The sequence below is a fragment of the Manis pentadactyla genome, chromosome 9, assembly GCF_030020395.1.
Source record: "Manis pentadactyla isolate mManPen7 chromosome 9, mManPen7.hap1, whole genome shotgun sequence".
Lineage (NCBI taxonomy): Eukaryota > Metazoa > Chordata > Mammalia > Pholidota > Manidae > Manis > Manis pentadactyla.
Genome location: NC_080027.1, coordinates 75739001 through 75756011, shown reverse-complemented (window position 1 = coordinate 75756011; position 17011 = coordinate 75739001). Strand labels below are relative to the sequence as shown.

At 47.2% G+C, this 17011-nt stretch overlaps 2 protein-coding genes across 2 annotated transcripts in view; one reads left to right on the top strand and one right to left on the bottom strand.

The window, feature by feature from the left end:
* Positions 1-798: 798 nt before the first annotated feature.
* FJX1 (four-jointed box kinase 1) lies at positions 799-3744 on the bottom strand. The gene has a single exon (XM_036891872.2). The coding sequence runs from the start codon at positions 2887-2889 to the stop codon at positions 1576-1578; it is 1314 nt and encodes a 437-aa protein (XP_036747767.2). The 5' UTR covers positions 2890-3744; the 3' UTR covers positions 799-1575.
* Positions 2495-17011, top strand: part of PAMR1 (peptidase domain containing associated with muscle regeneration 1) — a 158051-nt gene continuing 143534 nt past the window's right edge. The window contains exon 1 of the mRNA XM_057507555.1: positions 2495-2635. The gene's annotated coding sequence lies outside the window, so the exon portion shown is untranslated. The remainder of the gene's footprint in view (positions 2636-17011) is intronic.

Here is a 17011-nt window from a genome sequence, read left to right as displayed (position 1 = left end):
GACATTATGATCTCCTGGATGCAATGGAATTTATGCCAGGAGATTAAAGAGAATTAATTTATGACTTTCTCTACCTGTTTGCAGTATGTGCTCAGCTTATTACAGTACACATTATGATGCATGGTAATTACAATGCTCAAAATAATATGCAACATGTGACCAACTGCTTTTAAGTTTAAAAAGGGGGGTCTTGTCATTTTTCAGTCTGCACATCTGGTTCTATATTTGCCAAATGACTAATATAGGAATGTATTACAGTGAAATCCTTTTATATCAAAGTTGTAGTTGCCAGGAAATAGAATACTTCCTTCCTCTTTCTCCCACACATTCTATGCTGAACTTTTTAATTTCTAGCACTAGGGTTCAGCTGAATGAGCAGGACAGGGTATCTGTTCTGCCTTTGTTCAAATCTGTAAATTCCACAGTCACAACTGGGATATTTGTGCACCCTTTGTTTTAAAAGCACACCCACAAGGAGGAAACCCTAAAGCTTATTCTAAAAGCAGGTAGGGCATCAGGTACCACAAACCTTTAAAGCCACAAGAATTAAATTCTGAATTTAAAACTCCCTTTTATTGACATATAAGCTTGTTTAGTATATATTTACACCACACTTAATGCACATATATACACTGAGAAGGCAAATTAAAACCACAAGAATTAAATCCTAAATTTTAAACTCCCTTTTATTGAAATATAAGTTTTAGTATATTTACACCAATTTTATGCACATATATACACAGAAGGCAAATTGTCAAAAAAGTTTTTCTTAATAAAAAAATTAAAATAAAAACAAAGTAAAGTGCATGAAACGGATTTTTTTTTTCCTCTGGTGAAAACATCATTGTCAAAATTTTGGTCGGTTGGTTGGGGTAGAAATTCATTATTTGACTCAGTTCACACAGCTGGCTCTGCATTTGTAAAGGCTTCAGGACGAAATGACCAGCGATAAGGGACAAGTCAGATAAATTGTCAGGTTAGGGTCTGAAGAATTCCCCCAGTTCCAGAGGTCCTGCTGTCTTTGTCCTACCAGAGCCGTTCCCCGCTCCTAACAGTGATCTCACCATCACCGAGCTGGAACAAAGGGAGATCACAGGAAGGGGGCTCCACCAGCCAATGTCACAGCCCTCTCCCCGGCCACCAGCACTGCTTTTGGTAGGAAATTGAAGAATCAGCTTCGCGGCCTTAACAGAAGTTTTCCTTTTTCGGAAAGGGAATGAGAGCGCCAAGGAATGGGATGCATCTCCCACAGAGACGGCCACCGGGGGGCCAAACTCCGGCGGCCTGTGTCTTCAGATCCAAACTCCGTGCAGGCACAGTGCAAAATCCTTTTATAGGCTGGGTGGAGGGAATGTTACACTGCTCGCCTCAATGAGTTCATTTTCCCAGAACTTTGAAACCAAATAGCATGGGAGAGAGAAAAAGGGGCAGGTGGGGTACGCTGAAGTTTTTAGCCGCCTTCGCGCTGGGGCCACTGGCTGGGCGTTGCCCGGCTGGTCCCAGGCAGTTGCACGGGCGACGGCCCTTCCCCCATCCTCCAGCCAGGGGTCTCCGCTTCTTTTCTTCCGGGTGAAGTTAAGTTCCCGGGCGGCGGCCGTACTTGGCCTTACAGTGCAAAATGTGCTTGGCGAGGAAATCGAGGCGGCGCTGCAGCAGCTGAGCGTGGGGGTCGGAGAGCGCGGCCAGCTCCGGGAAGCGAGGCTCGTGGTGATGGTAGAGGTGCAGCAGCCGGGCTGCTGCGTCCCGGTCCCGGTGAAGCTCCAAGACGCGCCGTGCTGTCCGCTCGCGGAACACGCACACTGACTGCAGCAGCGGTTCGTTATACTTGTCCCACATGCCCGCCACCCTGTAGCCGTGCACCAAGCCCGCTTCGTTGTCCAGAAAGACCAGCGCCCCGCCAGGGCCGCGGTGCAGGTTGCTAGTGGCGCGCTGCATGACGCGCGGGTCCCACTGCAGGCTGAAGAGGTTGCTAACAAGCCGGTCGAAGTTGGCTGTCAGGTAGTCAAAGAGGATCAAGTCAGTCCACTGCACCAGGTCCACCAGCTCCGCCTGGCTGCGGTTGGCTAGCTCGCCCCCGGCGGCACGGAGGGGCCGCAGATGGCCGTCTTCCGAGCGCCAGGGCGCGGGCACCACCACGTCCGTAAGGTTGGGCAGCCAACGCGTCAGGCTTACCACGCTGCCCTCGGCCCAGTGCGCGACACGAAGCTCCTCCTGCACCTGCGCCCACTGCGCGCTCCGAGTCTCCACCCGGGCCAGTGCCAAAGGCGGCACGTGGCGCTGGAGGCCCAGTAGGCGCGCCAGGTAGTAGGACAGGGCCTCGCCCTGTATCTGCTCCGGGTTGATGCCGTAGCGAACGCAGGCGCGTGTGCCGTCGGCGAAGCGGGCCAGCCGGTTGGAACTGCGCCCGCAGCTCCCATGCTCCAGGGCCACCACCCGGGCTCCGCGAGCCACCTCCAGCCACGCTGCCGCCTGGGCCTCCGAAAAACCCCGGGGCACCTGCTCCTCTAGGCCGCGGCTCCAGAAGATACCCCCGCGCACCGCGGCACGCTCCTCCGGCCGGGGCACTCCGGCTGGCACGTGTCGTCTGCGCTCGCCCGGGGACTGCCGAGGCGGACCGTCTGCGCCGGCAGCCAAGGTGAGCAGCGCCCGGAAAGTTTTCAGGGAGCCGCCGGGGGCATCCCGCGCCAGGGGTGGGGGGAGAGGGAAGCGAGGAGCGGGCTCCAAACCGCCGCTCCCAGCCGGGAGCCGCGGGAGTAGGTCTTCGGGCGGCCGGGAGGCGGGCAGCTCTGTCCGCGGCGGCAAGAGCCCGCCCCACAGCGCCAGCAGCGAGCCCAGCGCCAGCAGCCAGAGTCCCGCGGTGGCGGCGGCGTCCCGCATCCTCCTGCCCATGCTTCCCCGGCCGTGCCGGTGCCGCCGCTGCTTCAAGCCGAGCCCGGGCGCCGGCGTCCCGGCGGCGAGGCGGGCCGGGCAGCTTGTCGGCTAGGGAGCTCCGGGCGCCTCAGCCCCATCGCGCCTGCGGGGCGCTGCGGGGCTCTGCCCGGCGCTGGGAACTAGCTTCGCCGCCTCTTCCCAGCTGCTTTTGTATTTCGCTGTGAGACCCTCGGGCGGGCGCAATTCACAAGCGCCCGGACCACGTGGGAGCGAGGGGGATCCTCCTCCCCCTCCTCAACCGCCGCTCCCCGCCCCCCACTCCTCCGCCCCCTTCCCCTCCTCTTTCCCTTAAAGCGGCGATGGCTCCTTCCTAGCGGGAGAGGCGGCCCCACACTCGGCTGGGGATTTCGGGGCCCAGAGGAAGCCCGGCGGGTGGCGTCAGCGCGGGGGCGTGGTAGGGGGCGGCACAGGGCTGGAGTGGCTCTGGGTGGGTCGGTCGCGCCCGTGTCCCTCTCAAGGGTTGGAGTGGTCGCCAAGTCCCTGCGTCTGGGCAGCGCCTGGCCTCCTGGAAAGTTCAGACTTAACCCCTAGGGTGCTCTGGGCGCCGCCGGGCGAGGATTGGGGCGTGAGCCTTTGCCTTCTCTATTTCCGACGGTGTGATTCACCCTGCCTTATATAAATCCCTGGGAATCTTTCCGAGCCACAGAGGATGTGACACCAGCGGGGTTGGTGGAACCATATGTGGCAAACAACTTTGAACCGACACCCCGTTTCCGAGCTCGCTCATCACCACCGGTGTCTGTGAGCTGGTGCGCTTTGAGGTTGCTCGCTCCTACTTTCCCAAGGGACTCACAGGGTATTAAACCTCGCTGTGCAAGTAGAACACCTAGGTTAGCTTCCATTTGTTGGTTCATCAGTTCAACAAAGCGTCAGTCTGGGAGCAATAAAATCCACATATCTTTCCCGTGTTCATGGAACTTATTTCTAGGGAAACGTTCAACCAATTTCTAGGTTGCTGTAAAAGCACAACCCAGGATACGACCTCGAGCCGGGGAGGAAGATGGTGTCAGAAATGATTCCTCTAAAGATATACTATTTACCCAGAAAGAAACTGAGTCAAGGAAAAAGCATGGATTTGCTCAAGATCCCAGTGTTAGCAAGTGGAGAAACTTGAGATTCCAACTCTGGTCTCCTGGCAGCACACCACTTGATTTTCTTCATCAAGAAAGTTCCTTATTTTTCTCTAGTTGCCTGCATTCTTATTTTTTTTACTCATCCTCATTTAACCAGTCACTTTATCCCCCAAATGTGATTTTCAATTCAACAAGTGAAAAAAAAATCCCTGTATTGCATTTTATTTGAATGGTTTAAGGGAAAAAGAAATGGTTGTGGGGTGGGGTGGGGTGGGGTGCAGGAACGACGAACAACGAACGACAAAAATCCCCAAACAGAACAAAACACCACCACCATATTCTTTTCCAGCCACCTTTGGGTTCAGCCCTCCAGGAAGGCTCTTGGATAAAAGTCAGCCTTCCTCCTCTCTCTGCACCAGAGTGCAGCCTAGTTCCAAACCCAGATTCCCAGGTAAGAGGCAGGTGGAGGTGGAGGTGGAACCCACCTCCTGAAAGCAGGAATTTGAAATCTGTTTTCTTACGTGTGTTTCTTTCTTTTTATCCTCCCATTGGGGTGATAAAAAAAAGGAAACCATGTGAAGGTTTTTAACTCTATTAGCTCATCAGCTAGCACTGACTATATTTTATTCTCCAAAGAATGAATGTTCTAGAATTATAAGGCAGACACCCAGAGGCATCAAAAGACCAATCTGGGTCCTTGCAGCTTTCACCCTGTATGCCTTCAAGTGTTTCCATGTTGGCTGGAGTGTGGAGTCTATGTTGAATCTGTTCTGTACAGCACAGCTATATCATCCCTTTTTATAGATCTTATCTGGTGAGATTACTATGGCTCCCACACATATATATCAAAACATATTAATTGATTAAAAGGTACTACCTTCCTGCTCTGTGCAAGCTCCTTACCCTCTATCTTTCCTGAGAGGACAGAGACTGTGTCTTATCAACCTTTTATTTCTCTTACCATCCAACATAGTCTATTACACTAAATAGGTGCTCAATAAACTGAATTTAGTTTTTTGTCTTTTGTTTTAATTTCTGAGATTTTTCTCTTTTTTTGGAATGCAGCACCTTGAGCTTGGGTAAACTATAAGCAAGATCTCCACCTCGTGGGCATAAGTAGAATATCACCTAGTTATAAAAAAGTGAATACATTTTTAACAGGATGATTCATTAGTCAAGCTAAATTCTGAGACTATTTCGTAGCTACCATGGCCTATGCCATGTCCTAGAAGCTGGGGGGAAATCCAAAGTAGGTGTCTGTCTTTTTAGCTGTTAACAAAGCTATGCATAATTACAAGGGATAGATCACTATAAACTCTATGAGTCCATCTTCTCTGTTGTTATGGCTGCCTATCACAGTGCCTGGCATAGAGTGGGTGTTCAATAATGATTTACTGAATAAATCATTGGAATGTTACTGAAATGAAGCTCTGCAAGTAGCATGTATCAAAGAGTTTTTTTAAAAACACCTTACTGCTAAAAGATACAAAAAGGAGAATTTTCATTCATTTTAAAAGAAGAAAATACTGGTGAAGGTTTCACATAATGTAGTAGGGAGAAGCACATGATTTCCAGTCTGAGTTGGCTGACCTCAAACCCAGATACCCCAATTTCCAGAATCTCCCAATCATATTACTGGTACTGACAAAGAAAGTGAGTCTTAAAGAAGTTTGCTAAGATCTCACACCTTGGAAGATGGACTGACTTTATAATAGCCCTTTGCCTGTAGCCTGAAGAACTGAATGCACCAGGTACCAGAACAGGATGTACTAACAGAAAACTGAACAAGTGCATTGAAATGCAGAATTACAGGAAATCAAAGAGAGAAAACAAAACCGAAAGCCAAAGCCAAAGAGGAATGCTGTTTTAACCTGGTAGCTGATTATTTTCAACAGTGTTTAGAAACACAACTCTGTTGATCTGTAAAGTGAATACACTCCCACCTTCTGTTACTCCCTCATCCAAGGCTAAGCCACTGTGGCTCCTCAGCCTAGCGTGTCCATCACAATGTGTGACCTCAGGCCCTTCTGCCCCTCTGGCAGTTGCTGGGGTTGAGAGAAGGTGCTGCTCATCTGTCCAGACTTAGTAACCTATTCTCACCTTGAAAACTGTCTTAATATTTCTCAGAGCCTCTTTCTGAGCCTTGACTTCCAATTGCTTCAAATTTTCTATTTGAAGAATGATCTTATAACCTTATAATGATCGTAGATGTTCATATAACAGTGCCGGCTGGGGAAGAGATGGGGTGGAGTGGAGGGCTGGAGCAGGACAAGAGGCATAGAGCAGAAACCAGGCATTTTCCAGGTCTGGCATTTTCACTTGCTGGCCATTGCCTTTCTGGTTAGTTACTTATTTCCCTTCTATGAGTTTTGGTTTCCACATCTGAGAAATGAGGATAAATCCTACCTTCCTCACAGGTTGTTATGTCTCACTAGATTAATATAATTACCACCACATTGGCAGCAAATACTTACTGAGTGCTTCTTGTGGGCTTGGCATAAGGCTAAGCCCTGCACACGCCTTTTCTCCTTTAATGTTCCCAACAAATATTATTGTTTCCACTTCACAGATGGGAAAACTGAATCTTAAGTAGTGACTGGCCTAAAGTGACACAGCAAGTAAATGGTAGGGCTGAGATTCCAGAATGATGGAGGACAAGCTCTTTACTAATTATAAACTACTGGGAAAATAGCAGGCATTAAAATTATTGTGTTAAATCAAAGTAGACTCAACTCAGATCAAATTTTGTTTTGAAATATTCTCTGGGGTTGCTACTAAGTGAAATGGTTAAGGGAATGAACGCTCCAACCAGATTGTCCGGGTTTAAAATTTACCAGGTGAGTTACTATGAGAAAGTGACTTGGTCTTTCTGGGCCTCCATGTACTCATCTGTAAAATACAGTAATAATAGTATTATTGGTATTGCTAATACTAATTATAACACTTACTTAATATATGATGATTAATAGTAATTAATAGTAATAAACCTGACAGCTTACTGTGAAGTTAAATTAGCCCTTTTATTCACAAGGCTTAAAAGACTGAACATTCACTATTTTTATAGTTTTTGTTATTCCCTTTCTTTCCTGTTTCTCTGTTCCATTGCCCATGTGGGGGTCTCCTCCTTCTCCTGTTATTATCCTCCATCAAGTGTCAGTTGGGCCTTCAGAAACCTAGTAAGGTGGCGTTCTTGCCCACTACACCTTGTTTATGCCCCAGATGGGCATCTTCCCTGACCAACTTGCTCTTTTCCTTCCCTATCTTGCTGGGCCAGCTGGACCCTCCCAAGGTTCCCAGTACAACTCTTGTTGAAAGCTCAGACCCTCCTGCCAGCCTTGAACGGACAGCTTCCTCTTACTACTCTGCCTCCTTGAATCCAAGTCCTTCCTAGGTCTTCTGAGTTATAACTTCTCTCAAACATAGAGGCCCCCAAATATACCCTTCTAGATGGTTCTACAAAAAGGAAGATAGGGAAAGACCATGTCAGAGAGAGGAGTACAATAGTCCTTGAAACCGGGTATGACTCCTGCTTTAGCCATTACTAGCTGTGTGACCTTGAGCAGCTTTCCAACCTCTCTGGGCCACAGTTTCAATTTGTGACCCCCTTCTTCCCTGCTCTTTCTTCCCCCAAGTATATTATTTTTCCTCTTGGAGAGCCTTTGCCTTTTTTTGGAATCCCTGTTTGACCATAATTTGGATCTCCTAAGAATTGCTTTGCTGATCTCATCTTCACATATCTGGCTGTTAGGGGCAGGTATATATACACCTTGTTCCAGATAAATTCTACTGGATAGCTAGAAGGAAGTCAGGAAATGTAATAGTCTTTGCAAATAAGCAGTCTGCCTGAATGAGTCTCACTTTTATGCACACAACTGTGTTTCTGGAAAGAAAGTCAGGGTTGACACAAACACAATTTATGCTGAAACTAACAATTTTGTGATCCTCTTTATTCCATGCAGCTCTCTTTTTGACCTGCTTTTGAAAAGTTCCTGTAGCCACTGGTGTTAGAAACTAGAATCTAAAGGTTGGAGCATTGGTGAATTAGTTAATTTTAGAGCAACTGCTGACACATGTCTCAGGCACATATTGTCAGCTTTAGTTACAGGATATGACGGTAAATATTCTGGACTGGCTATTTGGGAATATGAGTTTCTTTCTCTACTCTAATTTAGTTCAACTGACATTTATTGTTCACATGCTAGAGGCCAAAGAATGGAGCAGTAAGTGATGGCTTCTGGTTTCTCTCATACTTATCTCCTGCTTCTGGGAGTGGTGTTTGTCTTCTTTTCACCCCCCACCTTCCTGTCCTCCTGGTCCCCATCCTGCTCACTGTGCCTGGTGGGGACAGGAGGCTGAATCCTGGTTGGGCTAATCCAGTCATGGTGCCTTCAGTCCCCTTGCCAGTGTTTGGTTTAGGCATAGGCATGTGACACATTCTGGCCAGTGAGACTTAAGGGGAAGTCCACAGGGAAGTTTCTAGAAAAGATGTCTGTACTACTAGAAAAAAAACATAGAAAAGGTATAATCCCCTTTGTCTGCAGTTCAGGTCCAGATTTGAGGCTTAGAATTGGGGTAGTCATCACATAACTGCAAGAGGGCCTAAGGGGTCACGATGAGCATGGCAGAGCAGAAAGATGGAAGAAACTTGGGTCCTTGGTGATGTCACCAACCCCTTGAATTAATCAACTCTAGCTGCTCTTCCTCTGGGCTTCTCTTGTGGTTTAACCTACTCTGATAGGTTTTTGTGGTTTGCAGCTGAAAGATTCCTAAGTGATATACCTCTCACATAGCAGCTTACAAACCAGTGAGGGGCAAAATGTACAAATATATCTCCTCTTTCCCAACTGTGCTGCCAGGAGGCAGTGTGTTGGTCTTTTGGAGCATGTGCTCTGCAGCCAGACTGAGTCTTGCACTTACTAGCTATAGCTATGCCATCTTGGGAAAGTCACTTAACCTCTCTGGGCCTGTTAACTTATCTGAAAAATGGAGATGATAACTGTACCTGCCTCATAATATTATTGTGTAGGTAAAATGCACATTAAGCACTTAGTAAATGCTCAATAAATACCGATTGCTCTAACAATTATGGAGATATAAAATTTGTGAGAGCACAGAGGCGGAAGCAACAAATGCTACCAGGGAAGTCTAGGAAGGCTTTAACAAGGATGTTAAGCTGAGTCTTGAAGGTGGGGTGGGGGTTGCAGGTCAGGGCTTAGGGGAAAAGTTATTCAGGTGAGTAGAGGAAATATTATTGTGAGCTCAGCAGCCATGTGCCCATGGGCAGATTACCACGCTTTTCAGGAGTCACTTGAGTGTGTTGGATTAGTTTAACCCTCTTTTGATAAAAGAAAAAAGAAATCTCAGGCTTCCTCCCTAGGTTAAGAAGAGGCCGATCAGAGGATCTCCATGGCCTCTTCATCACTTGCCTGTGATGGTCCAGCCCACCCTGAAGAAATTCACCCAGCAAATGTTTCCCACTGAAGGAGGTGACTCTCGGTGGCTTTGTTGATTCCTTGTCCCTCACTGCCCAGGGCCTTCCCAGTGTGCAGTTAGCAATGCTGCTCTTCCTCTGTTTCCCCTGGCCCTGCATCCCATCAGTCACATAGATGTTGAAGCTTAATTAAACTTGTAAAGCTTTCTGATTTCCTCAGATGGAAAGGTGGCCCATAAGTGCCAGGTTTTATTTTGGTGGCTCCTGCCAAGGGTTATTATAAATAGGACTTAGTGTGACGTGGCTTAGCTCTTAGGGTGATACTGTGTCAAGACCAGTCGAGGCTGCTGAGAGCAGATATTATCATAATGGTTCCATCATGTGTGGTGGGTGTTAATGGAAGTGGCTGTGAGAAAAAAGTACTGCAGGCCTTGAGGCCGGGATAGAGGTGGCAGCAAGTAAAATATTGGCTGCTCCTGGGATCTCCATCATAATCATTAGCTATATTAGCCTCGGAGCCATTCTTCTGCCATCGCTTCTAGACCAGACTCAAACTCAAATAAAAAATGGATGCTTTAACTCCAAATGAAAATATATTCCTTTGCTGCTTTTTAAAATCCATTTCCATTAAAATGATGGCCAGCAGGTAAGTAATTTATAACTGGGGGCTCACTGCAGCACAGAGGGGTGCTGTTAGAATAGCAAGCAGCCTAAGTAGGAGATGGAGGGACTTTCCTACCCAGGAAAAGGTATCGCTGTTGGACTGGAAAGGGGCTGGAAGAATATGCAAAGGCACGGGGTGACTACGGACAGATCCTCGCTGCAGAGATTAGTGAACAGAGAGGTAGCCCCGTATTCGAACAATGAGGTAGGTGAAAACCAGCTAGAAGTTCTTCAGTAAACAACCCTGGTTAAAAATGTGCTAGCTTCCTGGACCCCAGTCTCATTGCCTAAAGCCAGCTTCCTGTCAGCAAACTGTTAGTAACATCTGATGGAGATGGTGATGACGACAGTGGTGTAACCCTGTGTGGACTGAAACTTCCTGTCTCTTTAAGATCCAGTTCATTTTACCGAAATCCCTATTCCATGGTTCGGGAGTGTCCAGTTTTCACAACATGCTTCTAGGGAGGGATAGTGGGGCAGATGTTCGTGGCTGTTCTTATTTGATGGAGGAGAAAGCTGAGCTTCAGAGGGTTGTGTTATGAGCCCAAGGTACACAGCTAGTTCCTGACAGACCTGGAATGTGAACATACATTACCTGACTTCCATGTCAGAGCTCTTCCATGGCATTCTCTCTGCTCAGTTCCTGTCTTCAGACTCTATCACTACCTCTATTTTTCCGTGTCGTTACATGTCCACGTTACATGTATGTTACAATGTCCACAAAAACTCCAGTAAGAGGGGTAGAAAAAGGAAAGTAGGTACAACTCCTAAAAAGCTCGAATGTTCAAAAGCTTTCCCACTAAACGGTCCTATTTCTCTAGTTAGCTATGACAGAAAGGAGGGGGGAAACATAGATCTGAAGGCTTGGGGGAAAAAGAGATTATTTTGAAAATTTTTCTTTGCTTGCCTGTTTCTGTTGGTTATTAAACAGAGAGAGAAGCAGGGGTAATCACTGACTATTGATTATTTTCTAGATGACCTTTATTTTTTTTAGAGGTGGAGGGGAACCAAAATTATAAAACAATTCTGAGATGGCAAAGAGGAAATGGTAAGAAACTAAAAGGTTTCTCTTGCTTCTCGGCTCCTATGAATGATATCCTTGCTCATAGAGGACAGAGCCAAGCCAACAGACCAAAGCAGGGTGCTTGACCTTGTCATCTTTCCCCACTTAGGGGTCATTTAGTTAAAGATAAGAACAGATCTGCATGGCTGTTTAGGATCAGTGAAGCAGCTGGACTATATGGAAGTCTTTTCACCTTGTTTTTCATGTTTGTAAAATAGGGTATTGATGCTTGCCTCATGGAGAATTGTAAGAATTAAATCAGATTATGGGATTAAATAAAATAAGAGGAGATACAAAGTTCCAATACAGTTTCTGGATATAGTAGGCAATCAACAAATATTAAAAATCACACAACAAGCTGTATAGAAACATGTCTGGGAGGCTACACACTAAGGTTTTCCTGTCAAGAAGGTATCTGCATAAGGAAGGCACTTTTAACTTTTATTGAACACATTTTTACTTCACCCATCATAGAGCATTTGGGGAAAGTATGTTGTGTAAGTATTAATGAGTGTGTATGGAGGCTCAAGTTAAAAGTTAAGATCAGATATGAACTAATAAAGAATGTGACATTTTGTAGTCCCGTCTTTGTATGATTGTAAAATTTGTACTCAGTACCCTTAAATCAGTTGAGGGGCATTTGGTGGCAAGCAACAGGAACTTACTGGTTAAGTGGAGAAGCACAACTGGGATTTGAAAGGAGGATACTGGGATAGCTCCCAGTCTCAGTGGGAGAACTGAAAGTTGGGCACTGGAAAGCACCAGAACCAAGCAGCCCCGGAAATGTAAGCAGGAGGACCTCTCCAAGGTGCAGGTAGAAGATGCCTCAGCTCCAGTCACTTTCTGTTCATGCTTTTACTTTCCAGGGAGAAGGAATCTGGTTGGTCCATTTTGGGACAGAAGTTTCTGCTATTGGCACATCCAGCTTTTGGGTGTGACAGGGCAGGCAGTATATGAGGGAGCGGTTCTCTGCTGGACTGTCATTCTGTATGTGTCCACCCTCACACTGCTGTGTTGTTTGATTTTTGATAATTTTTGAAGTTATCATCTTGCTTTACTTTTTTGTTCTAATGATAGTTAAAGAACAGTGGAGCTTTTATGTAAATCAAAACACAATACTTCCAATTTTAGAGATTCCTATGATGTGAAAGAATGTATCCCAAAGGATTATATTAAATGAAACTTTATTTGAAAAACACTCTTAAAATTATAATGCTATGCTTACTTGGATAAGGGACTTGTATTATCAGTTAAATAACAGTAGCTAAACCTAAAAGAGATAAATCAAAATTAGTTTAAAGACAGAATCACCTGCAGAGCTGTGCCATGGCTGTAGGTGGTCAGGAACCAGCTGCCGTGAGCTGATTCACACCTGCAGGTCACCCCTGCCCCGAGGCCCTCACAGTGACACCCTCCTCCTTCCTGGTGGGCCTGAGGATTCAGGGGATCCTGGGACAGGTTGTGGTCTTCATGGGCTGCAGGTGGAGCAACAGGAGCAGAAGGGCCACTTAGGAAAGGCTGCAGGTGGGCCTGGGCGTCGGCCAGCATTTGTCTGATGCGGTCGCCTTCTCTTCTTAGTTTCAGGAGGCTTCTCTGCTCTTCTTAGCTTCATGAGGTTTCTCTCTGTCAGCACGGCTGCCTTCCAGCTTTTCTGAGTCTTTTTCTCCTGCAAGAGGAACTCCCTTTGGTAGACGGAACTGGTTCTCCCCAATTCTTTGCCCATGTCTTCAGGTATCTTGTGCAGCTGGAGAATCTGAAACTCGGAGCTCCAGTTCCTGCAGAAGTTGATGAGTTTCCTCTCGATTTCTGCACACCTCCTTTCCTCCTTAGCAATTTGGCTCTCAAGTCGTGTGGTACGTTCTCGGTGTAGTTCAAGCAGACTCTGGAGCTTCAGCTCAAGTAGTTGACTTTCCAGCTGGAGGACTTCACACCTCAGAGATGATTCCTCTGCCTGGAGGGCGGCTGTTTGTTTTCACAGCTCTTCATTCACTTGCTTTAGTTCCCTCAATGATCTGGCTCTCTCAGGGCTTTGAGGGGACACGGGAGTCAGCATCATGCACGTCAGCCTTCAGTGCCACTTCTGACCTGGGCACAGGGTGTTTGCAGTTCCCCACTTCCTGCTTTTGCTTGACTTCCAGGCTCCCGCCATCCAGGACATGTCTCAGGGGCTCAAGTGCAGGGATGGCGTGGAGCAGGGTCTCAGCCACTGACAGCAGTCAGCTGACTCCCTCTTTCAGGTCCTGCTCCGCACGTGTGTTTGACCCCAACAGTCCTTCCTTCTCCTCCTCCTTTTCCTTCAGCTTCTGCCTGCATCTTGCGATGTCCTGAGCGAGCACTTCTGCCCTTTCTGGAAAAGCAGTGTTTCTATTCCAGTCATCCAGCGTTTTCTCTCCAAGTTGTTCTCATTCTTCTGTGATGCCCGGAGGGTCGGTTTCTCATCAGTGGCCTTGGGAAGTGTAGGAGGCTGGCTCCCCCATGCCTCTGCCAGAAGGCCCAGAGTGATCTGAAGGGACAGCCTCAGGTGTGTGGTCACTGCTGCCAAGCTCAGGCTCTGTAGGGTGGGAGGACTGGCTTCCACCGCAGGTGGCCCGCCGGTGTCATCAGTTGGTGTGGTTCATTTTGCTGTGTCACCACGGTTTCCAGGTACTTCATGGTGGACAGAACAGCTTCTGCCTTGAGTCTCAGTGCATCGTGAATTCCATCCTCTGCTTACCATGAAAAGCAGCCCCACACAACATGCCAGGGTTCCCCGGGGGCCTCCAAGGAGTCCTGTTAGGCATCCCCAGCTCTCAGCAATTGCCAGGAGAGTCCCCCACAGGTGCCCCAGGATCAGCTGGCACATGTGTCTGGCGGCAGGCAGCAGGCCCTCCATGGCTGCGGGGCCTCCACAGCTCTGCCTTTGAGTGCCAGTGTCTGTGGGCAGAGGGGACTGCTCAGAATCCTGCAGCGTCCTGTCACTAGGGCAACAGGTGCCCTATTGGGCAGGTCAGTTAGGTGGGGGAGGGGAGGCCAGCCAGGTTCTAGAGCACTGCTCACCCTACCTGCTCTGACAGAAGAAGTGATGTCACCAGTATAGGCACACAGGGCAGGAGGGAAAGACTGATCCCAGCCCGTGGCTTTGACACCCTAGGCCTACCTGGCCCTGCAGCTGACCTGGGTGACAGCACAGGGCCAGGCCAGGCCCCGCTCTGTGTATGAGGGCCAGTCAGGGCAGAGCTGCTGGGACCCATCCTGGCTGAGGTCCTATCTCCTGATTTAACATTTTCTTCTGCTTCAGGGCTGCCCACTGCTGCCCACCAGGGCCCGGGCATCTCCCTTGTCTGAGGCTCCCTCTCTCCTTGTGTTTTCGTCCCTGTGGGTGTCGTGTGAACGTGTTTCTAGACCCTGCTTTACAGGATCCTAGAAACATGATTGGGGCATGATTTCTAAAAGGTAAATATTAGGAAACGGGGAGTTAGGGGCTGACGACAGATGATAGTTACAGAATTTCATGTAACTTAGCGGCCTCTAGTTCATTAGCCTTTTTTAGTAGGAAACACAAAATTAAGCAAATCAGTTGACTCCCGTATATTTTCATTTTCCTGAAAAGAGATAACCTTCCACACTTTAAAGTGCCTAAGAAACCTTATATATCAGGAAAGAAGAACAATTTAAGAAGAAAATAAATTGCTACACTTTCATTACTTGAGGTGTTTTTCCATTCCTGTGGAATTCCTTAGATTTTTCCCTTTAAAAAATTTAAGTGCTTTTTCTTATCATTATGAAACTAGACAGGTTTACATCAAAATGTTGAACTCTCGACCTTTCAGCAGCTCTTAGGTGATAGCATATAACAAGTGCTGCTCAGTGTACAGCATGTGGGTCTGTGTGGGGAGAGAGCAGGTCTCTTGGTTTTCATATATGAACGCAGACCCAGGCCCAAGCAGTGCTCCCTGAATGTCCATGAGAATGTTACCAGGTCTGTGAAACCCAGCGAGGTAGCAGGCAAGTACGAAAGACATGAGCTCTCTGTCCGGTGGGGTTGGCACAGCACTTTCAAAAGTGACACTCATCTGCCGAAGAGAAGTGTGTGGCAGATTTTTTGCCCCTGGAGCCCTTAGTATTGAAGGTGTTTTAAATTTTAGGGTAAAAGTTACCTCTTGGGGCAGAATTTTAATGCTAAGGAATGTGGTTGGTTTTAAAAGTGGATCCTCTGTAATGTTCATTTGCAGTTTTATAGATCACTCACCACCATTTAATTTTTCTACCATATCTCATATTTCTCTTTTCAAAAAGGATGTTAGTGCAGCAGCAGACTCACAGATGCCCAGAAGGGACCAGAGATTACCAAAGGGAATGAGGTGGGGATGGGGGGAGGGGAGGCGGAGAGAAGGGGACTAAGGCAATACAGGTAGGTCATGTGGAAGACAATACAGCACCGAGAAGACAAGCAATGACTATGTAGCATCCCACCATGCCGACAGACAGGGGCTGCAACGGGGTTCCTGGGGGGACCCGATAATATGGGTGAACGTTGAAACCACAATGTTGTTCATGTGAAACCTTCATAAGATTGTAAATCTATGATATCTTAATTTTAAAAAAAAAGAAGCAGATAGATTGACTAACACAGAAATATTTTGGCAAAGTGACCTGTTCATGAGGCCTGAGAAGGGAAATGGCTCAGATCAGATGGGCTTCCTTACTGACTTGTGAGCACTGAGTTACTATCTCTGAACTTCCAATCATGAATGACTCTTCATGATTGCTTACTGTTTAGATCTGTTAGGCAGGAAAATAAATATAAGCGGGGTGAGTCTTGCATTCCTTTTTAAATAACAATGGGAAAACTCTGGGAATTAATAAAATAAGCAGATTTAGGTTGTAAGATCTCAACAGAATGTATTTTCTAAGGGGCCAATAAAAATCAAAACCAAGCAACATGATTTATCCTTCATATGCCTAGTGATACATCACAGAGTGGCACATCTGCCTTGGGTCTGAGTGAGTGCTGGTCATGATGGCAAACACAGCCCACACAATAATAACAATACTTGTCTCTTGCCCTCGAACAGTTAGCCAAGCCAAAATTTCCATAGATTTGTTTCATGCTGTCTGTCAGATTAGGAGGGAATTTTGAGAGCTTTATTAGGGTAAAGAAAAGCAGTCAGGCATCTCTGCTTTTTCTGTCACTAGCTGTTATTTGATGGTGATTGAGAAACAAGGAATATGAAGCACATGGAGGGTATGCAGGGTGTATTCGCTGTGTGTACATGTGCGTGTGCATGTGTGAGAGAGAGAGGGAGAATATTCTTTGCCCTCCGGCAGAATGATTTCACCAGTCCTGTATAAGGCGAGCTCCAATCTAGACTACATTTCCTATGCTGACCATCTGTGTTTCCCAGGAAGGAGGAGCCCCAGCCAGGGCCTCAGAGGCTCAGGAAAAAGTGAGGAACATGGAGCAGAGCCAGTCCAGGCGGGAGCAGGAATGCCTCGTATCCTCATGAGGCCTCCTGCAACATCAACATCACAAGAGGCCTGGCTTGTCTGCCTTCCCTCCTGTCAGCCCTATAAGGTCCTTCCCAATGTCAATATATCCTCTCCCTGGCCATCTACCCCTTCCTTGTGATTTCTTTCTTTTTGTCTGGGACTGGGTGTTGCTAGGGGAAATCATCAGAAATGACTTATTTGAAGGCAGCAGCTTCTTGTCTAACAACCAGTGATAGACTAGTAACAGATACCATTCTCTGAGTCTTGCTACATGACAGGCAGCTCACGTGTTCTCACAAACTCTTTTGCATGGGCTTTATAATCTCCACTTACAGGTGAGGAAACCAAGGTTCAGAAAGCTTAAGCAGATTGTTCAGGTTG